The following is a 21,806-nucleotide window of genomic DNA, read 5'->3' on the forward strand; positions in this document are numbered from 1 at the left end:
AAGGACCCTCCGGAAGGGCCAGCATGAGGCTCACGGCCCCTGCATCGGGGCAGCCGCGTAGAGCTGGACGTGGACCCACAGCCCCACAGTGCAAACGACTTCCGGGTGTTAAAGGAAAATAGAGAACGACGTGGCCTCCGCAGTCTCGATCACGCAGGGTATGCTGGAGATACAGTTTAAAAAAAAAAAACAAGGAGAGAGCCATACTGAAAATGGATTCACGAATTCTATCACTAAGGTGCCTTGGTCGGCGACCTCACGTGGCCCCTTGCCCGAGAGGAACTCGTGAAGGCCAGAGGAGGGGCGTCGACGTGGCCTTCCGCAGTTCGATCACGCAGGGTATGCTGGAGATACAGTTTAAAAAAAAAAAACAAGGAGAGAGCCATACTGAAAATGGATTCACGAATTCTATCACTAAGGTGCCTTGGTCGGCGACCTCACGTGGCCCCTTGCCCGAGAGGAACTCGTGAAGGCCAGAGGAGGGGCGTCCGCTCCCACAGGGCATCTTCCCACATGGTTTCAGCCCAAAGGTGCAGAACGAATTTGACTCAACTCAGATTTCGAAGAGAGTAAACGTTACTTGAACTCCTCTCTGCTCACTAGCAAAACAGTCCAGGAGCCAGGAGAAAACCGGCCGCATTTTTCACACAGTAGCGGAGCCCCGAAGGGAAAGGTGAAACAAGCCACTTAACATCCCTGACGACATACGGGTCTTGCCCTGCGGCTCCTCTCTGGGTTTCCTTTTCCCCGACCCTGTGCCCGTCCGCGTTCTGGGAGGGAAGCCTGGGGGCCCGGCCTTGCCGGGCAGAGCACGGGGCCTCAGGGGGACCAGCTCGGGGTCACTTCTGAGTTCAGCGGACAGACTGTGACGGCCGTGGGGGAATTTGGAGATAACGCCGCAAAAGCTAAGTCAACCTCACTGACACCGCAACGCACGGTGTTTGGTTTTTTGTTTGGTATCCAGCAAACAAATCTCAACTAGAAACCAAAACAGACCACCTGTCTGTGGCTCTCTGGCCCCGGGGTCCCCGCAAGGTGACTCAGTAGCTGTACATCTGCGGCTGCTGCTCGGCCGGCACCGGGGGCTGGGCGGCCTGCGGGGCGGGGGCCGGGGCCGGCAGCACGTCTGTCTGGGGCACCGCCCGCCAGGTGAGCGGGTGCTGCTCGCCGAGCTGGCTCCCCAGGGGCGTGATGGAGTTGACCAGGGTGGTCAGGTTGATGAAGTGGGCCACCGACTGCGGATTCGAGGCTTCCGGCTGGGGGTGGATCTGGAGGTCGTTCTGGCGGTTGTGCAGCATGGCAGAGCCGCTGACGGTGTCAAAGGTCACGGTCAGGATGGAGTTGTCCAGCTGCAGCTGGCGCTCCGGGGTGGTCAGGTGCCCGACGGCCACCGGCTGGAGGTTGGTAAACTGAGTCCCGGCCGAGGTGGTGATGGGGGTCACGGTGATGTTGGTCAGGCCGACGGAGCTCGACGGGGTGGTCACATTGGGGTCACCCAGCGTCACGACCACCTGGAAGAGGCACGCACAACACGGGACCGTTAGTTCCTGCAGAACGGAGAACAAGAGCAGCTTCCCGCGCTGTACTTCGTCACGGAGGCCATCCCGTGACGCCGGAGTCATCACACTCCTGGCCCAAAGGAAGGAGTTAAAACACCTGCTGGTGAGACATTAAACCAAGCTCGTTTTCCTGGAAAAAGAATTCTAGTGAAAAAGAGAAACAAGATACAGACACAATCATCGAGGCCATCAGCTGGAACTGAAAAACAAAGGATTTCAGTAGCTAGGAAAAAAAGCAGAAAAAAGTAATGAGAGAAACAGAGCGCATTCTTCACCGTCTCTTAACTTCTGTGAAGTGGCGATGGTAACGGACATCCCAACCGTAAAGGTCACGAGGGCGGTGAACCGATGTGCAGTGCGAGAGCTAATAAATGCAGAAGAAAGCCACGCTCTACCCCACAGACACGGAGGAAACACAGGAACGTCTGCAACCAGGAGGACCGGGGTCAGTCAAGGGAGGTGTGGCGTCCGACACATGCCGCCCGGGAGCTGGGGGCCTCGAAACCCCAGCGGGGAAGCTTTGCGTAAAAGCAGCAGACTGGACGGCCACACGCCCTGGCGGGCAGGGTCGGGCCCTCCCTGACTGGCCGGCACGCCCAGGCCATTGAGAACCTCCCCAAACTAGACACAGCCCCGTTCCCAACCAGGGAGGATGGCTGTCACTTCTGGGTCTCAGCTGGGAAACGCTCACGGGGCAACGGGGCACGTGCTGACCACGGCCAGAGTCCAAGCCCCCCCGACCCGGGGCCCCCAGCTCAGCACAGGGAGCGGCGACCTGCTGGATGCTCTGCACGGCAGAGTTGGTCTCGTCCCCGCCGCCGCCCGAGAACGCGGCCTCCTTCTCCGAGAACTCGCTGAAGGCGGCCTCCTCGGGCCCCGGGGCCCCGGCCTCCTCCTCTGGCTTCTGCTTCCTCTTGTGAGTCCTCCTGGCGGCTTTCACGTGCTTCCCTTCCGCCAGGTCCTCCTGCTCCAGACTCAGCTCAGGCTGCAGGAAGAGAAGGCGCGACAACGGCGGGTCAACGGGCCGTGTCCCCGAGGCGGCCAGCACATCCTGGCCTGTTCCTGGACACCAGGTGACCACGCTTGTCTGCTATCTTGCACGTCTAAGGACGGGGGCAAGTTCCTGTTGGTTTCAGTTGCTTTTCCTTCAAGTGAAGGATTTTAGATACAAGTCATATTTTCAAAAGCCACATTGTGTGCTGAAATAGAAACATCTCTAAAAACAGATTTTTTGAGCCACTCTTTCAGCCCTGGTGAGCTCAGTCTGAGACTGAAAAATGCTTTCACGTCAGGACTCTCATCCCCTGGCTGAAACAAATTCACTGCAGACATAATCTTGGATCAAACTGAGGCTGACCCCAAGAACTGTACGGTCACCTTCTCTGGGGACAGCAAATAGGGCCCAGCGGTAATGGCGACCCCAGGCGGGGGCCCGGCACACGTCTTCTCGAGCTGCTAAGTGTGGCCTGTTTTCCGACCTACAGCTGGGCTGGCCCAGCATCACGGAGGCCGCTGAGCCGTGGTGGCCAGCAAGGCTCTCCACCCTGGTCACCCACCACCCCTCCTGGTCCTCGGCGCCATCCATGAGACCTGCTCCCACCCGGCGGCAGACAGACCCCGAGGAGGCCTGCCAGGACACGGCCACTGAGGGGTTGCCCTGGTCAGGGGTGGGCGTGGTCCTGGCCCTCCGGGGCTGCTGAGGCGTGGGGCACGGCGGCTCAGTACAAGCCGGCCGCTGACCACCGCGCCCAAAGCCCCGTTGCAAGACACAGAGGTATAGACGTGACTTTAAAGTAACCGAGAGCATGACACGTTTCCTTTAAAATAAGAGAAGCTTTTTCTATAAAGGTATTGACTAAACGTTCCCTTTAAAAGTAAGTTCACCTAATACGTTGAAAGTTGTTTTGCTCCTAATAATCTAATAATGCTAATAAGCTTTTCCGGACAGCACCTGTGACGGTTACGTGTCAACGTGGCTGGGCTCGGGCGCCCGGCCGGGTGGCTGAGCGCCAGTCTAGAGGCTGCCCTGAAGGTATTCTTCAGACGTGACTGACAGTGAACTCGGTGGGTGCCGAGTCACGCAGAGCGCCCTCCGCGACGCGGGTGGGCCTCGTCCCGCCGGGCGAAGGCCTCGCGAGGAAAGACTGAAGCTCCCAGAGGAAGAGGGAACTCTGTCTCCAGATGGACCTCGGGCACGGCATCAACTCCTCCTGGGCCGCCAGCCTCCGGCCCGCCCTGAAAGTTCTGGACTTGCCAGCTCCACACTCGTGGGCGCCAACTCCTTAAAATAAATCTAATTCTCTCTGTACACACACGCACACACGTGTACACACGCTCTCTATTGACTGTTTTCTCTGGGGAACTGTGGCTTAAGAAACCATCTATTCTCCAAAAGGAGATATGTCAGGATTCAGAAAACTGAAATTCTAGAAGGTTTTACAGAAACTGAAAGGCTGCTGGGGTGACGACCGACCAATAAAACAGAGGCAAACGAGCGTGAAACGTGGGGTTTTTCCCCAAAGGCTGCTCAGGACACCTGCCGGGGCCCCTCGGGCGAGACGTCCCGGGCCCCGCGTGCGCAGGGCTCACCTGGACGATACCGATGGAGGAGGCGTCGATGGTGGTGGTCTCGGGGAGGTGGTCCAGGTCGTCGATCCTCACGGCCAGGACCTAGGAGTGACCACAGGGCGGTGAGCCCGGGACACCACGCCCGGAGGCCCAGGCTCAGGTCAGGCGGGACCCAGACACGCGCGGACAGGCCGCCACCCCCAAAGGCGCCCACGCCCTCACGGGCCCTGCTCGGGACCTGAAGACCTGGACTCCACTGTCCCGTCCGGGCTCTCCTTCCCTCCTCCCGGGTCCCCTCTCTTCAGGTTTCTGCTGTGCTCTCACACACGGGGCTGTCACCTCGCCCCTGTCCACGTGTCACCGCACCGTCCACCGCTCGAGGGTGGAGACTATTCCTTCCCTTTTCGTTTAGTGAAAACACTAACGGGCACAGCGCATAACGCGCAGTGCGTTCTCACTCAGTCTTGTTCTTTCAAACCGAGCGCGGAGCGGCATAAGATACAGGAAACCTGTCCTACAAGGAACCATCAAAAATGACACATTTACACTGTAAACACCTGACTTTTCTACCTGAAAAGCAGAGAAGTCCGGGTTGTCTCACGGGTCCTTTCTGATGAAGTGCGCCTGTGAGCCGCGCCGGCCGGCCCGCAGCACGCAGACCCTTACGCCACGACCCACGCCCGTGGCCCACCCGGTCATCCCTGAGCCTGGTCCACACACCCGCTGGCGCCGGCTGTACCGTGACTGCGATCTCTTAAGTGAACAAATCACAGGTGGGGGACGGACCCTGAGCGGAGAGAGAACGGAATCCCTGGGAGGGACGTGTGATCACGGGGAGTTGCTGAAGAAGGGAGGTGCTGTGGAAAGACTGTACGAGACCAGGGAAACCAGGAAAGTCTATCTGCACGGGCTCTTCAGCCAAATGGCTCTGCAAGCATCTTTACACGTTTGCTCAAAAAAAAGGTAAGAACAAAATTACAGGCTATCCACAGCCGGTGGGGCTCAGTTAAGAAGAATGATGGGGAGCTGCCTTTCCGGACTGAGGTTCCAAGACCAGCGCTGGGCCTCCTCGGAAAGGACGGCCAGCAAGGTGGTCGCGGTCACGTGTGTTTCAACATGAATGCTGACGTGACGCCGAGGACCCAAGTGTGACGCGATGCTGCAAAGCTGAGTCACAGCAGCCAGATATGCCACCAACCGTCCTCTGCCACCCCCACCGTCACCACCTCCATCGCTGTCACCGTCAGTCACCACCACCTCCACCACTGCCGCTACCCCATCACCGTCACCACCACCGTCACCTCCACCATCACCAACGACGACATCACCAGTGTCCTAGTCACACGGTCTGGAAGCTGAGGCCACGACGAACAACCACAGAAGCGTTTGCTGGCTTTGCTCTTATTCGGAGAGAAGACCACGCATGCAAAGTAGTTTGTGTGTTTGAATTTTTTTGAATGTAACATTCACTCAAAGCAGAGGGAGGGCTTCCCCGGTGGCGCAGTGGTTGGGAGTCCGCCTGCCGATGCAGGGGACGCGGGTTCGCGCCCCGGTCCGGGAGGATCCCACGTGCCGCGTGGCGGCTGGGCCCGTGAGCCGTGGCCGCTGAGCCTGCGCGTCCGGAGCCTGTGCTCCGCAGCGGGAGAGGCCGCGGCAGTGAGAGGCCCGCGTACCGCAAAAAAAAAAAAAAAAAAAAAAAAAAAAGCAGAGGGAAACACCATACCTTGAAGTAATAAAATCGCATCAATTCTGAAAGGTCTCAAATATGTGAAAGCAGTTTACGCTTAACACCTGAACACCTTAGCCGGCCGCCACGGGACCCCTGCCCCCGAGTCTGTGCCCAGCACCCCTGCACAGCCGGGCCCCAGGGTGGCACCCACACGGCAGCAGAGCCCTCCCCCGGCCTCACTCCATCTACTCCTCTCTGTCTGACTTGTCTGCGTCCTACCCCTCCCCCTGGCTCCCGCCCTAGACGGTCGGTCCAGGAGGACGGGGCGCACCCTGTCCGGCCGGTCGCCGGCGCTCATCCCCGCAGGCACTTAACTGTATCTGTTTGAGCAACACAGAAGGAAACGACAGAGAAACATCAGAGGATCAACGGGGGAAGAGGCTGAAGGCTTCAGAGACAAAAGGGACTGAGAACAGAGCCCCGACAGAGGAGCCCTCCGTCTGCTGGAGCCCCCTCCAGGGCGCTGTGCCGCCGGCATGGTGGGCATGAGAGGAGGAGGTGCAAAGAGGCGGCCCCACAGAGGGGCAGGCTAGGAAGTGACCGTCAACCAGACGAAAGCGTCTGCCGGGCTGTTCCGCACCCGCGAGGCCTCCCGCACCCAGCAGCGTGCATCACACAACCCGTCTGCAAACGCTGCCGTGCACGCTGCTAGCACGTGTAGCTACGAACACCCACACGTAACCAAGAAATCACTCCCACACGTCACGAGCCCCCGGGGGAGCCTGCGGCGCCGGCCCTGGGCCCCGAGACCCGGAGGGCGCTGTCTGCCGACACTGGGCAGCGGGCGGACGCTGACACTTCGGGTTCCTGCTCCCAACTTTGTTCTTCGAGGTGGAAACGCTAGCTGGCCACTGGGTGAGAAAGGCCAGGAGTAAGGAGAGCGAAGCTGGTGGAGCCCCGGCTCCTCGTGCCGAGCGGCAAGAGCTCGGGGGCAAGGTAACGCAAGAAGAAGACGCACCTACCATCCAAATGAGGCGGAGCGTGCTTTTCTAATTGCGAGAGTAACCCACGTTCACTAGAGGAAATTCTTTAAAATGGAGAACAAGGTAGGAAATAACCAAAACTTCAACGCCAGGAGAAGACCACTGTGTAGTGTTTCCGTCCTTGCCTGTCTCGCCCACCCCATTTATATTACATAGGTGAGTATCCCATAAACGCACACAACGTGAACGACGTACCGTGTATACACATGCAGTGCGCGCGCGGTGTGCACGGCTGTCTTACAACAGACGCCCACACTTTCACTCAGAGTTCTCTGCAAACACGCTACATTCTGGCACGTCGCTCGACGACCACTAACTTAATCACGTTCCTCCTGCTGGACGTTGAGGGGTCCAAGTAGTCATTTATCAAACACTGGAGGGATGGGCACGCTAACCCCCGGAGGACATGCCACGGCCGGGCGCCTGGCCATTTTGAATCTAAGAACCTCCTCTAATTCAGCGGAGGAAGGATGGCACCTTCTACCGTTAAAGGCTTTCTCCTGTGTCTTAACCACGTCTCAACCGTGAAAGGTGTTTCCTCTCGTGAACCTCCGAGGACACACTGGGTTCTTCGCCTTCTTCTCATGGAATGCGTATTACCTTTAACGTTAACGGTTTCTATCTGTTAACGGTAGTAACACCTGGACACGTTTTTTCCGTTTTCCCTTTTGACCTACAGAAGTTCTAAACGTTAGGCCGCTTAGTCAAACCGTTTGTTCGAGACTTCTTTCACCGCTTTTGCGCTCAGAGACTTTCCACCTTTCAGTGATATAACTATTTTCCTGTACTTTCTTCTAGCTTTGTTTTTCAGTTTACTTCTTTTAAAAAAGCATTAAATTCTCCAGTGCCCTGGACCTGCCTTTAGAACCAGCCCCCGGGGGAGCCAGGGTCTATCTGCCTCAATGCAGCTTCTCCCCCTCGGTCCCCAGGGCCACCTTCTAATCAGCCCCCAACACCACACGGAGGCTCCCCGTCCTGAGCCTCTTTCAGTTGCCCAAAGGGAGGCGAGGGGGAGGGGTCGGGGTCGTACTCCCGTCTCGCTGTAATTCCAGCGAGAATGTAATTTATGACCTCAGCAAAAAACACGTCCCAGGCTCTTCGTTCACTCACTCGTTCAGCGCCGTCGGCGCGCAGGCAGGGGGGAGCTGCCAGGCCCAGGCCCCGCCTGGAGGAACCACGGGCCTGCGAGGGGCGGGGATGGTGCGCCAGTGCGGCGGGGTCTCTGGGCAGGAGCCGCCACCGGGCAGAGGGGCCGGGCCTGCGTGGGGAGGCGGGGGAGGCGGGCTGAGGGCCGCCCGCCCGGGCTCACCTCGGGGTGCTTGCGCCGCATGTGCCTGCTCATGGAAGCCCTGGTGGACACCTTGGTCCCGCACAGCTGGCAGCTCTGGGCCTCTACCTTGTCGTGGGTGAGTTGCACGTGCTTCTGCAGCATGTACTCGGTGACGTACTTCTTGTCGCACACGGAGCATGTCCACTGCTTGCCCACTTCCCACACGCACGGAGCAGAAGAGAAAGCACGGGTCGTGAGCGGGTCAGCCTCTGCACGCGCGGCCCGGGTCGCCGGCCGGGCCACCCACCCGGTGGTCAGGCCGCGGGACGGGCAGCGCGGCCTCCCCCCCTCCCGGAGCCCAGTCGCTACTCCAATGTCCGAAAACGTCAAGGTTCGGACAACGTCCGAAAACTTCAATGTCCGAAAATTTTGAAAATTCAAAGTTTTCAACGTCCGAAAATTGTGATGGGCTGAGTTTTGGGGGGCAAGGGGCCATCGTGAAGGCAGAAGAGCCCCAAGACATCTGAAAAAGCCTACCAACAGCATCACAGCCGTGCCCTGCCCACCGCGCACGCTCCGATGGCCTCAGCGGAGACCGCGGCGGGCGGCCGGCCGGTCCCCAGGTGCCCCGCTTACCCGTGTGGATGAGCTTGTGCGTCTCCATCGTGTTTCTCTCACTGAACGTTTTTCCGCACAGTTCGCACATGAAATCTTTAATCCCTGCAGAAAAAGGCACACTTAATTTCACGTTTCACGAGTGTTTTAACTACACACAGAAGCTGTCTCGTCCTTGACACAGTTCCGTATTTGCAGAAGCTGCACGGGAGGTAAATTACCAGGAGAGAGCAGACAGGAAATGTTCATTCCCACACGCGACCGGCACACTGTGGCTTGAAAGCTACCCTATGGCTGGCACCCGGGCGAGCTCCTTCCGCAGGAGGGGTGACAAGGACAGTCTCAGCCCGAGGCCCACAGACTGCCAGAGTCTCAGCAGAATCCGGTTCAATGAGCTTACCCTGCACAGCTCGCGACCAGGGGAGGCAGGGCCACGTTTATGACACGTTTAAGGCTTCCACCCGCTTCATTCCAGTCCTGAGTGTTCAGATCAGTCACTCGGGCTGGGGTGACCACCCTGCCTGCCTGCAACCTGGCGAGGAAGCACCAAGGCACCGGACTGTTTCTCTCCCCAAACTGACAGAAGGTGGGTCCTCCGAATGCCTTTTAAATAAAGGTATCCCCCCAAATGGAAAACTAGGTAAGTGATTTTCAAGGTCCACTCATCTTGGACCTATCTTGGCCCAGTATTCCGCGAACCCCTCGTATGCTCACCGTGGCTTTCGGAGGCCAGAGGCCACTACAGCCCAGCAGGTGCAGCGTTGTGAGACCCGAGAGGTGGTGCAGGACCCAGTCCCAGGGGCTGGACGCTTCCCAGAAAAGGGGAAGCGAAACGGATGAGCTTCCCCAGGAAGAGGAGGGCAGCACACTTTTGTGAAAGCCCAGTGCCCTGGGGGCTGGCACTCCAGGGGGACCCGGAGCAGACCTGCGTGGCGGCCTGGACAGCCCTGGGGGCAGCGAGAGAGGTGGGCGCGCAGGTAAGCCGGGCCAGGTAGTGGCAGGACTCAGGTGCGTTTTAGGGAGAGCACGGAACCAACCAGAGGCTCCTACCAGAAACTTCAGACGCAACCCCACCACCCAGGGGCAACCGTCTCTCACTCCGCTGTCGGCCTTAATCCCCTCACACACACACGTTCGTCCCTACACAAATGTTTTATAGAACAATGAACTCATTTGCTGTAGAGGCTGGCTTGTCTCCCGCTGGATCGTGAATGTCCGCGTAACTTAACACATGATTCCATCACTTGCAGGGGCGCACTGTCCCTCATGGTGAACACACCATGATTTAGCCACTGCCCTACGGATGGACACTTAAGACGGCCCAGTCTCCTGTCCAGACGACAGGATGACCAGCGTGTACACACGCCCCGGGCCCTCGTCTGACGGTTTCTCCCTCACACGCTCCTGCAGGGAGAGGGCGGAGAGGACGGGAAGGCGTTGGGGACGGCTAGCTGGGCGGTAACCCGAGCTCCGTGAGGGCGCATGAGGATGGAGGGCGCTTGCGGGGACCGGGAGCTCCTGAGAAACCGGCTACCTAACCAACCCACCTCCTAGAGCCTGACCAGGGAGCCTGGGGCCTGCCGGGAGCTAACCAGCGCGCGGAGCAGCGGCGGCTCTTCCCCGAGCTGCACCTGCTCCGCCGACCTGGCCCCGCTCTGCGCGAGGGCGCCGCGGCCGGGGGCCGGCTCACCTGTGTGCCGCTTGTAGTGCTTGAGCATGTTGACCTTCTGCGCGAACTTGCGGTGGCATTCCCTGCACTCGTACTCCTTGATGCCCTTGTGCAGCTTCATGTGGTGGCGCAGCGCATGCTTGGTCTTCATGCCTGCGGGACGGAGCGCGGCGGGTCTTCGGGGGCCCCCGCCCTGCCGCGGACCCCAGCGGCGCGCGCACCCCGCCCCCTCGCGCGCAGCGCATGCTTGGTCTTCATGCCTGCGGGACGGGGCCGGAGCGCGGCGGGTCTTCGGGGGCCCCCGCCCTGCCGCGGACCCCAGCGGCGCGCGCACCCCGCCCCCTCGCCCCGGCAGACACAGGTCTGGGTGAGAGCCAAGAGGAGGGACAGGGCGCGGGGGCTCGTCTCCGAGAGGGCCCCCTCCACCAGCGGCGAGGCGGGCCGGGTGTCCTCGGAGGCCAGACTCAGGGGCTCGAGGCCGACTTCCAGACGGCCCGTCTCGGCAGGTGCCCGGCCAGCCTGCACGGTCAGCGCTCCCAACAACGGGAGCTGCGGGGAGAGGTGCACATCTAACCGCTGTGACCCAACTGAATCATCCGGCAGGCGGCTCCAAGTCTGCTGAAGCCCGCTCTCGATCTTGGTGATGTGAGTGTTGATTAAGATTAGATACTTTAAGGTCCAAACACAGACTTTCCATCTACCTTCGGGTTAACGTAACAAAGTCAACATTTGCGGAAAGGAGCGAAATATGCTAAAACCTCCCTAACTCAGGCGCTGAAGAAGGAAAGACCCTGGTTTAGGGTCTGAATCAGTGGTGGAGGGTCTCAGGCCAGGGGAGCCACCAGGTGAGCAGTGCTGGACGGGAAGGGAGGGCTGCAGGGTCTGTGGGCAAAGGGCGCCTGCGGGGCAGCCTTAGCATCTCATGGTGCATGAAGTGTTTTGAACGAATCTTCCTGTGTATCCTCGGCTACTAGTGCTATACGTGGAAACCCACCAGGCGTGGCACACGGGTCTCCGCTGCCAGGTGACGGGACTCTCGTTACTTCTACAGCCTCCCATTTGAATAAGACCCGGTCAGGTCCAGAATTTGGGGGGAAAATGTAAAGTACTGATAATAATAAGCAAGGGCATTTCCCGCAACATCACCTGGAATGATAAAAGACTGCACACCAAAAAACCCCTGAAGATATAAATTACAGGGTCTGGTTGTAGGAATCCACAGGATGGAATCCTATCAAGGTTTTGAGAGGAAAATTCGGGCAATATTTGCCTGATACGAAAAGATCACCAAGATGGATACGGAAGTAAATACAAAGTAAGGTATGGAAAGAACAGCTAAGCACAAGCATCTGCTTTTGCATGTGCCAGTGATCATAATATGAAAGTAAAACGACCACTGATAGTTTAGGATTATGGAAAATAAATATGGTAACCCAAGTATGAACACATGCAGTGTATTTAAAGTATTCAGAAGTCATGAAAGAAATCATGCAACTAAACATTAAATACACTTCAGATATACAAACGTATGTAACACAAGATGCGACGCAGACCTCAGCGCCCACCCTGGGCAACCCCTCCCTGACCTGCCGGGGCCCAATGAGCAGCACTCAGGTCTCAGGTGTGGTTGCCCCCTGCCCAGCTGGGGGGACGGCCCACCACACCTGTCTACCTACAAGCCTTCCCACCTCTACCTGGCTCTAGCTCTGTGGGAAAGGGGCTGGGATTGCTGCGGCAAAGACGCGGCTGCAGCTGGAGCTCCAGCCAGCACGGCCGGCGCTAAGACACGCGTAGAAACTTCTAGAAATGTCGGTGCACAACCATCACATGCTGCTTTTGAAGAGCGTAACTGAGGTCCGAGGCGGGAATTTTACTTTGCATATCCATTTGTGTAAAACAGATTTTTTTTTTTGGTTAGGTGCCCGGGTTACTCTTTCAATAAAACCATCTACACACTGCACACAGTTACTCTGGAGAACAGACAAGAAACCGTCACCTGTGCAGAGAGGGACTGGGGGCCAGGGGTGGGGGACTGTGCACTTTCTGCTTTTCTCTGCAGTTCTTTTAGCCTTCTGCATGTAATCTTATTTTATGAGTCTAGCAGGGGGTTATCCAGTGAGTGGAATTACGGGGCATCTGTGTTTTCTTCGTACTTGCCTAAAAATCACATAAAGGAAAAAAGTAAAAACTTTATGGAATATTAAGTTTCTTAAAAGACCCTCACAGCAAGGCAGATGAACTTGATCAGTCCCATATCTGAAGGAGGGTGGCACTGCCGCGCTCCACGACACAGAACACTGGCGGCCACTTGAAAGCACCAAAGATCCGCTGCCCCAAGTCTTCCTGACAGTTCTGGGTTGTTTTCAAACAGAAATGGGTTAAAATTTTACCGTGTACTGCGAGTACCTTTTTGTTCCTCGTTTTCCACTTACTGATGTGAGATACTTTATTAGTAGATTTGTTATCATTTAACTCGTCTCACCTGACTGAAATAAAGGTCACGGTGATAACCGTACACCTCTGTCTTAACGCACAGCTGGCCCTAGTCAGTAGTCCCAGTCGGAGGTCGGGGATTTGGCGCCTATGCTCGGGCCACATGAGGATCCTCAGATTATTCTGCACTTCAAAGAATTATGTGTTGCACTGTTTCCCTACTTTTAAAACGACTTACCTGTGCTTTGACTTTACCCCGTCTCCCTGCCTTTGGACGGCTTTATTTTTCTTGCTGACCCTCTTCGGGTCTTATCTTTCTTGAGTAAATGACTCGGGTCTGGGCGACGCCCCCCCGCCCCGTGTGGCCTGACGGCCAGGTCCCTCCCCACCCCCGTGCGCCCGCTCTCGCCTTCGCCCCTCCCCGCCCGCCAGGCCGAGCACACAGCCCGGGTCCCCCCGCCTGCCCTCACCTTTCCCACACTCGGCGCACAGGTACTCGCGGATGTTGTCGTGCACGCGCATGTGTTCCTTTAGCATGTCCTTCCTGGCAAAGGACTTCCCACACTGCTCACAGGCGTGGCTTTTCACACCTACAAACAAACAGGTCGGACTTTCACAGCAGGGGATCCGCACCCGCGGTCCCCCCCGTGACGGCAGGGACGGGAGAAGTCCGGCCCCCCGCCTGCAGCTGGAGCAGTGCCCGCTGCGCCCTCCTCCCCGGCCTCCGCGAGGCCCCAGAGCGGGGAGGGGCCGAGCCGCGGCGGGGGGAGCGGTGGCAGAGACGGACAGAGAAGCACCGGCAGGGAGGCGAGAAGGACCGGCGGGCAGGAGGCGGCTCGGGCCCCCGCGTCCCCCCGGCGCGGCTACCTGTGTGGATGAGTTTGTGGCGCTCCAAGTTCCCGATGCTGTTGAAGATGCGTCCGCAGATCTCGCACGGGTGGATGTACCTGAAACCAGGCCCGGGCTCAGGACGGCCCGCACAGCCTCACGGGGCCGCCGGCGGCCGAGAGCGCCTGCCTGGGCGCCTCTACCAGCGGGGGGGGGGGGGGGGATAAAAGGTGCTGGCGTGGGGGGACAAGGGGCCCAGAGACGTCAGCCTCCATCTGGGCTGAACCGACCCCCGCAAAATTCACATGCCGGTGTCCTGATTCCCAGCGCCGCGGAAGGCGACGGCGCTTGGAGATGGGGGTCCTCACCGAGGCGGCTAAGTTAAAAGCGAGGTCCTCACGGCAGGCCCTAATCCAGTGTGACTGGTGCCCTCATAAACAGGGACACAGAGACGCGCACAAAGGGAAGGCCACGAGGACGCGGGGAGAAGACGGCATCCACACGCCAAGGACAGAGCCTGGGACAGCTGCTCCCTCACGGTCGCAGAAGGAAGCAGAAGCTCTGCTGCATCTAGAACGTCCGGCCTTCAGCACTGAGATAATACACTTCTGCTGTCCAAGCCGCCCAGTCGGCAGCCCGAGCGGACTACTCAGCTCTCAACAGGGCTGTTGCCCGACTTGCTTGGACACACAGCGCTGATTACGGGCTGTAGCCAGATGTGGGACTGACGTTCACGAAACCTAATTACTGTGGGGCAAAGGGGCTCTGGTCCTATGCAGGCAGGGCCTGCAAGGCGGCCCACCGTGCCGGGGGTCCGGGAAGGCGTGCAAGCTGGGAGAGGCCTGATGACCCACGAAGGAGCGAGGCCAGCGCTTCCCACAGACCCGCCCAGGGCTCCCGGAGGAGAGAGAACTTGCTCTACGCTCCGGACGGCTGACCTGAGCACCCGCCTCTCTGCAAGGAAGCCAGCCCCCCCTCCGCACCACCCGAGACCAGGGAGCCCCTGCCCGGGGGGGCCTCACTTCTGCACGTTGGGGTCAGGCAGGTTCTCGCGGTGGATGACCATGTGGGCGTGGTAGGTGGCCTTCAGGGCGAAGCGCCGGTGGCAGATGCTGCAGCCGTAGCCCTTCTCCTTGTGCACCTCCATGATGTGCTTCAGGTACTCCTTCCCGCGGCCGAAGGTGAGCTGCGGACACGCACACTGCTCACGTGCGCACGCGGCCCGGATCTCCGCGGCTAACGATGCGCCGCCGCCACCCAGGTGCCCTGGACGCCGGGGAGAGGCCGCTTCCCAGCAGGAGAGGGGGGACTCCTGAGAGCAGGGCCGGCGGTGGGCAAAATCACGAAGCGGGGGGGACCAGAAGAAGCAGACTCCAGGTCCTCCTGGACCTCCCGGCAGGTCCCGCCCCCCCCCCCCCCGCCCCGGCCGGCTTCCAGAAGCCCCTCCTCTCCACCCACCTGACCCCATCTCTCCCCCAAGCCTGAAGGCTCTGACAGGTGCGCGGCCAGGTGCCGCGCCGAGCCCACGGGTGCGAACGCCCAGGGAGAACGCAGGGACCTGCTCGGCAGTGGTGAACCACAGCTCCGAGCGGTGGAGCCGCAGAGAGCACGGCCGTACAGCAAACTGCTGAAAACTCACCGCGCCCCCGGCCTCTAAGCAAGGGTCCCTGCCGTGTGGGGGGCAGGCGGAGGAGAGAGGAGCCCTGGCCTGCGCCCACCTTCATGGACACGGATCCCCACCGGCCAGCCACACAGGCACGTGTGGGCCAGACTGATTCTGAGACAGCGGTCCCCCGACGGCGGTGAGACCCGTACCCACCATCCCTGAGACGCAGCGAGACCCGGGGCGCCTTCCAGGACATCTGTGAGGCGCGCCCCCTCCGATGCCAGAGCCTCTGCGGGCCGGCAGCCCCGCAGCCCCGCAGCGCCGGGGCTCGAAGGCTGGAGGTCCGGTTACCTGACACCTTTTGCAGCTGTACTTGTGAGGCTCCGAGTCTGCGCTCTCATCGGAGTTGTCATCGTTTTCTTCTGAGGAGATGCCAATTTTGCCGATGAACTCCTCTCTCTGGTGGTCGTCCATCAGCGCGATGTCCTGCACAACAGTCACCGTGTCCGATTTCTAACATGCTTGGTGCGAGCTTTAACCGGAGGTTTGTAGACCGGATGCAGAAACCGTGCCCTCGGGGCGCCTGGGACACCCCACCCCCCGACGGCGGTGCCATCGGGCCTCGCTCGCGTTCAGGTGACTGTGAACGCCAGGGCTGGAGCTGCTGGGCCGCGTCTGGAGGGCGTGCTCTCCGTCCTCACGTGGCCCTCGGCACCACCGACCACTCCCTCCTTTTCCCTGGATCGGCACTTCCTTGCCCCGGCCCCCCGAGCCATGACCCCGAACCCTCACTCCTCTCCCCGCCGCACCCACAAGCTCCCGTCTCACCTTCCTCAAAGGCAGCGAGGGAAGCACATGCCCACCCCCACCCCGTCCCGACCCTCGACCCTCGTTCCTCTCCCGGGAGGTACCTAGCGCGGAGGGGTCTTAACGCGAGCCCTGCAGGTGGGCTGCGGGAGACACAGCAAGAAGACTCCAGAGAGCTCGCCGGAAGAGCGGCCACGCGGCCACGCTGACCACGAGGGCCGGCCCCGCCCCCCGCGCGGCCCGGGACGGGGGGGGGCGCTAGCTCACCTTAAAGTGGACGTGGATGTGATCCCGGAGCACGTCCACGCGGAAGAACTTGCGCCCGCAGATCTCACAGGTGTACTTCTTGTCGCCGTGGGTCAGCAGGTGCTTGTTCATGTTGCTCCTGCAGGAGAACACCTGCGGGGAGGAGAGCCGGGCCGGAGAAGCCTGTTACCGTGGAGCCCGGCCCGCTGGGAGACCGTAACCGGGCACAAAAACGCAGTCTCTCCCCGGGGTTTGAGCTGCAGCAACTCCTCAGTGTCTGAGACACAAATCATCACGTGGTGCTAGAATCATGGCCGTTTACATAGGCGCTTACATTACACTACAGAGCTAAGCGTCGTCTCGTCTTCACCATGAACGGTATTCTGCTCAATTTCATTCAGCTCACTTAAATACTTCGCTAGGATGGGGCCTACCAGGGAGACTACGTCACAGAAACAGCCGCAGTGCTCTGAAAGCGGATGTCAAAAAAGAGTTACGTCCCCAGCGGGTGTTCCGCATTTCATGCACAACTCACACCGCCCCCGCCGGTTTCTCAGTGCGTCCTGAGGTCTAAAGTGATGAGTGTGGAGACGCGGCCACTCACCCAGTACTCACCCACCGGGTGTCCCCTCTGCCGCCCACAGGCCGGGTGCCGCCCCGCGTCCACCGGCAGAGCTCAGTGGACGACATGGGCAGCAGAGACGACCCCCAGGGCCCGCACTGATCTGAGAGTCTCCGTCCACACGGCCTTCGCCCCGTGGCCGAGCAGCCTGGAGAGCAGGCCTCCTTAGCGCTCACCCCGACCACGCGTGGCCTCAGGAAGAGAACAAGCCGTGAACGAAAGGGAAACGGTCCGTGGGGAACGGAGGCTAACGCCTTCACGGCGCACGGCTTTTCAAGATCTGCAGGTGACCTGGGGCCAACGGCCCTGAGACCACAGCCCAGGGAGGCTGGGCGGGAAGAGGAGTCAGCAGGGCGGGAAGACGGGCCTCCAGGGTGGGACGGAGGCTGCAGGTGTCCCCCGGCACCTGTGTTCTCCAGGCAGACGGGGCTGGAGACAGGGGTACTTGGAAGCAATGAAGAAGTCAGTTCTAGAGGCATTCCGGCTCTCTCACCGCCTGCCTGGACCCTCTGTGAGTGTTCAGTGAACGTTTCGCAGAATAAGAGGCGTCTGAATGTCGGTCACACAGCCGGCTGGTTTCACGTACACCATCTCCCAAGGACAGGGAAGGGACGCGGCGCCACCACTCCTCAGAGCCGGTGGTCAGTGGGTAGAATGGGCAGGACACGTGAACACGGGGCAGCCTCCACCCACCCCTGCCCGCGAGCGGCCCGGCCTGGCCACGCGGGCTCCCCCACCCCCTCCCACCCCCAAACCCACACTAAGTCAGAGCCCCAGCGTGGAGCCCACAGGCCACGCTACCCTGCGGACCTGTTGCTTTGTGGTTTGAAAAAAAATCAGGAAATTTCCCGTAAAAACACGGGGTTCCGTTTTCTCTTGAAAAGGTCAAAAGATCTGGCAATGCTGCCACGTGCCAGCTGGCTGGGCCGAGTCACAGCTGGCGGACGGCCCAGGCCTTCCCTTCCGGCGGCTGCTGTCGCTCCAGGGCCACGCGGCTCACGTGGGCTGCGCGTGGCTGAGAACCTGGGCGAGCCGAGTCACGGGAGGTGAGCCTAAGGAACGGGCAACCGCACCTCCAGCCGGGACCAGGCGTTTGTGCGCAAAGACCGCCGCCATCTCACGTGGTTAGCTGACGTGGCCTGCACGGCAGCGCCCGGACAGGGTTCCCCGTGCAGGGCTGGCGTGGCCCGGGGCTGCTCGGATGGGCAGTGTACTCCGGACGTTTAGGGCCTGCTGAGGAGTCAACCCCCCCGACGGCCAGCCCGACGCCCCGGGCAGATCTGCTCGCTCGGGGCGCCGGCATCCGTGGACCGGGCACGGAGCACACGGCTGTGGCTCGGTCGGTCTCTCACAGGCAAACGCTGCAGGGGGACCAGCGCTGACCAGGAAAATAAACCCGGACATCCCGTCTCCGCCAGAGGCACGTGGCTCGGGGTGCTGGAGACGGAGTGTTCGTGCCGGGGTGGCACTAGTGGAAAATCGTGGCCGAAGGGAGACAAGGCTGAGCTCCTTCCTCCACAGCAAGAGAGCAGATGACCAGAGCACCAAGTGAGGGGACGCCGCGGCTCGGGACGCCGAGTACCCACTCGATCTGAACATTCCCCCTCCCCCGCCACACACAGTGCATAGAGCTCTGAGTCTTCCCGTAAGAAAAGGGGAGCCGGGCCCCGGGCCCCGGGCCGAGCCCGCGTTACCTTGCCGCACACCGGGCATCCCGACGGCTCCTTCCTGTAGCGCACCAGGTTCTCGCCACCGCCGGCCTCCACGTCTTCCCTCTTCACCCGCCGCACTCCTGAAACCCCCCGCCCCCCGCCCGAGAGAGTCAGTATACATGAGACCTTCCCACAGCAGCCAGGGCCACCTCCAGCGGACGGAGGACAGGGCTGCCCACGGGTGGGACAAAGGAGCGAGCGGGCTCACTCGTCCATGGACGCACCGGCGCTCCGACACGGGAGCCGGGAGAGAGGGCAGGCGGCCCGCACCGCCGACTCCGGAACCCGGGCCACACCTGAAACTTGGAAAAATCCAAGGGCACCAAGCGTCTTGAGCTTTCCACGCAGAGGGGTCAGAATGAGCTACTGGTAAGGGAGGTATCTGTGCTCAATCTAAAGGCTCAAGAGAAAGGTGTGGTGGGGGGGGGTCTCAGAGGTATCTGTAAGTAGGAGGGCATTTTTATTAAAAAGACACTAATATTCATCCTTCAAATTAAATCAGCCCAATGACGATCAAGGTAAGAAGTCAGAAAATAATAAAGTTTCTGTGGTTTTAAGGCATAAGTGTTCATAATTGGGATCGAAACAGACTTAGAAGTTCTCAAGAAACAGGGAATCTCTGAACAAAAGAAAGAGAGTAGTTCCTTCTCATGGTCTCTCTCCACACCGCTGACCCGTCCTTCTGGGACATTCCCGCACAGCTGGGCTCAGAACGGCCAGCACGCGGGCCTGGAGACAAGTACGTCACTCCCCAAAACGCTCCCAGCGGTGTAAAGCACACAGCTCTGAACCGGGCGTGGATTACGCTTCAGTATAGCGGGAAAAACCATGCAACGGCCACACAGCATTCGCTCATTCCCGAGGAAAATGATCTGAGCGTGTCCGCTGTAAAATGTTGTAGGATAAAGTTGTAAGATGCAACGCACGTATCTGTCGCTCAGGAAACACCTGACTTCCGGCAGTGATGGCGGCACTCGCGGGCCCGCCCGGGGCTTTGGCATCAGGGCCCGGTTCCGCCGGCCCAGCAGGTCAGCGCAACGGCCACCCCGCAACACAGGGGAGGAAGCCGAGGCCCAGCAGCGTGACCAAGGCCACCCACTTAGTGGACACCAGGCGCTAAGTGCAGCACCGGCTCACAGATGGAAGGAGGTGGAGCTTATGAACCCACGTGAAGAAGGGCCAGGTAAAGAGGCAGAGTGCAAAGGTGATGCAGGACGTGACCTGACTCCAGGCTTGCTTTAAAAGCCACGAAGACACGTGTACATGCACAGCTGTGTGCGATGGTCAGACTTCGCGTACAACTTCGTTTTCTGACCTTTCTCCCCCGACAAGCATATACTTCATTTACAATTCTTTGTAAAACGATTTTGTTCAGACTTTTATAACAAGGTGCTCGGGTCAGTGAGTGCTTCTTACAGAGGCTGGTCAGCAAGAGGGCAGTGGGTTTTAGGGTAAAAAACCAAAACGTCAAGATCCCTAAAACTAAAATGCTATTTTGAAAGAGGGTCCGTCTGAGCAGGCTCTTTGAGAAAGCCTCCCAGGTAGGGTAGGTGCTCGGGACACACCTGTGGCCCAAGGTCCCCGGTCTCTCTCTTCTCTCGGGGCCCCTGCCTTCCCCTGCACAGCTCGGGGTCTGCCCTTGGGGTCGCCCGCAACCCCACCTCGTCCCTCATCGTGCTGCCTCCCGCCTTCCCCGCCATCAGTGACCCCACTGAAGTCCGTCTTTCTCCTGCGCTGGCCTCTCGTAAACCCACCACACGACAGGCAGCCCCCAGGCACCCCAAGCCCACCGCAAACGGCAAGGGTCATCGGGGTCCCTGGGGAAACAGAGCAACAAGGGCAAAATCACTCACGGCCCCAAACAGCCTCCGCCTGAAACGTTCCGTTCCACGCACACGGCTGAAAGCGCACCACACCCCATGTGAGATTTCATACACTGCTTTTCTCCTACTTTCGTATGGAAAGCATTTTCTCACAATATTAAGCTCTCTGAAAACAAAAGGTTTTCGGTGACTGATAAAATTCAGTCCTACAAAGGGTCTGGTTTTCCTAACTTTCCCCGCTGTGGAGCGTCTGGGACATTTCCAACCGTTCCCACTCGCACGTGATGCTCTAATCCCCCATCAGCACCTCTGGATGCCTGAGCCGATTCCCATGAGGTGGCGCCCCGCCAACAGGCACCCACAGAGACGGGGCCAGCGTGAGCCCCGCCCCCTCCCCGGCAGGTGCATTCACCTTCCAGGTGCCTCCTCTGGTGGTCCAGCATGACATCCTTGCGGTAGAACATTTTGTTGCAGACTTCACAGGCAAACTTCTTGTCCCCGTGCTTCTTCTTGTGCTTGGAAAGGTTGCTGTTGGTGGAGAAGAATCTGAAACACATCTCACATTGGAACGTCTTATCATCTGTCGAGGAAGCAGGGAAACACACAGCAACTTTCAGGTACGTGACACCGAGTACAGGCTCAACATCACGGCCGTGGGACCGGCAACGAGGCACAGAAGGAGGGCGGGGCCAGGAAAGGGCACCACCTGAGCTGACCAAGCCCCCCCGCCCCCCACCCCGCCAAGCCAGGCCTGAGCAGCGTGCAGAGCAGACAGGTAGCTCACCTCCTTCCTCCCTGGTGCCACAAGCCTCCCACAGCATCTGGGGATCCGTGGCGAGGAAAGCGGCTGGACCACAGCTGTCCTGGGCCCTCAGCCCCTCACCCAACCTGACCGCAGCGCCGGCCCCTGCTTCCCCCGGCGTCAGATGAGCGGCATCCTGCCCCGCCCCACGGCTCCTCCGAAGCGCCCCCATCACCTGCCCCTCCTCTCCCACGCGCCCTCCACGGGCTCCTCCCCCATCGCGCAAAGACACCCCCAACGTCTCCCACCTAACAAAACCGTCTGGTCCCCAGGTCCCCTTTGGGAGACGTGCACCCACCCCCTGCAAACACCCCCTCCCCACGGTGAAGCCTTCAGAGACACCCACAGCCCGGTGTCCCTGCCTAGTCCCTCCCCAAAGGTGGCCAGACTGCCCCACCAGGGCCTCTGACAGTCCTCACCCTGCTCTCTCCCTCCAGGTGCCCAAGGCGACCCTGAGGTGTCCTGTCCCCTCCCCCCGGCCCGGGGGGGGTCTGCCCCCCATCAACACAAGCACAGGGGCCAGCAGGGCACCTG

General features: G+C 59.9%; 1 protein-coding gene across 3 annotated transcripts in view; it reads right to left on the reverse strand.

The window, feature by feature from the left end:
- Positions 1-340: 340 nt before the first annotated feature.
- The window catches only part of PRDM15 (PR/SET domain 15), a 42,176-nt gene continuing 20,710 nt past the window's right edge, over positions 341-21,806 (reverse strand). For 2 of the 3 annotated variants that reach the window (XM_024120443.3, XM_028492679.2), the window contains 13 exons: positions 20,883-21,050; positions 18,630-18,727; positions 16,335-16,466; positions 15,612-15,746; positions 14,677-14,840; positions 13,694-13,773; positions 13,297-13,416; positions 10,415-10,546; positions 8,746-8,829; positions 8,149-8,324; positions 4,149-4,229; positions 2,335-2,544; positions 341-1,511 (listed from right to left, as the gene is read on the reverse strand). In XM_024120443.3, the coding sequence (XP_023976211.1) occupies positions 1,041-1,511; positions 2,335-2,544; positions 4,149-4,229; positions 8,149-8,324; positions 8,746-8,829; positions 10,415-10,546; positions 13,297-13,416; positions 13,694-13,773; positions 14,677-14,840; positions 15,612-15,746; positions 16,335-16,466; positions 18,630-18,727; positions 20,883-21,050 (2,051 nt within the window). In that variant the 3' untranslated portion in view covers positions 341-1,040. Of the gene's footprint in view, positions 1,512-1,834; positions 2,545-4,148; positions 4,230-8,148; positions 8,325-8,745; positions 8,830-10,414; positions 10,547-13,296; positions 13,417-13,693; positions 13,774-14,676; positions 14,841-15,611; positions 15,747-16,334; positions 16,467-18,629; positions 18,728-20,882; positions 21,051-21,806 lie in introns of all 3 variants that reach the window. The other variant, XR_003680831.2, reaches the window with a different exon arrangement.

The sequence above is a fragment of the Physeter macrocephalus genome, chromosome 8, assembly GCF_002837175.3.
Source record: "Physeter macrocephalus isolate SW-GA chromosome 8, ASM283717v5, whole genome shotgun sequence".
NCBI lineage: Eukaryota > Metazoa > Chordata > Mammalia > Artiodactyla > Physeteridae > Physeter > Physeter macrocephalus.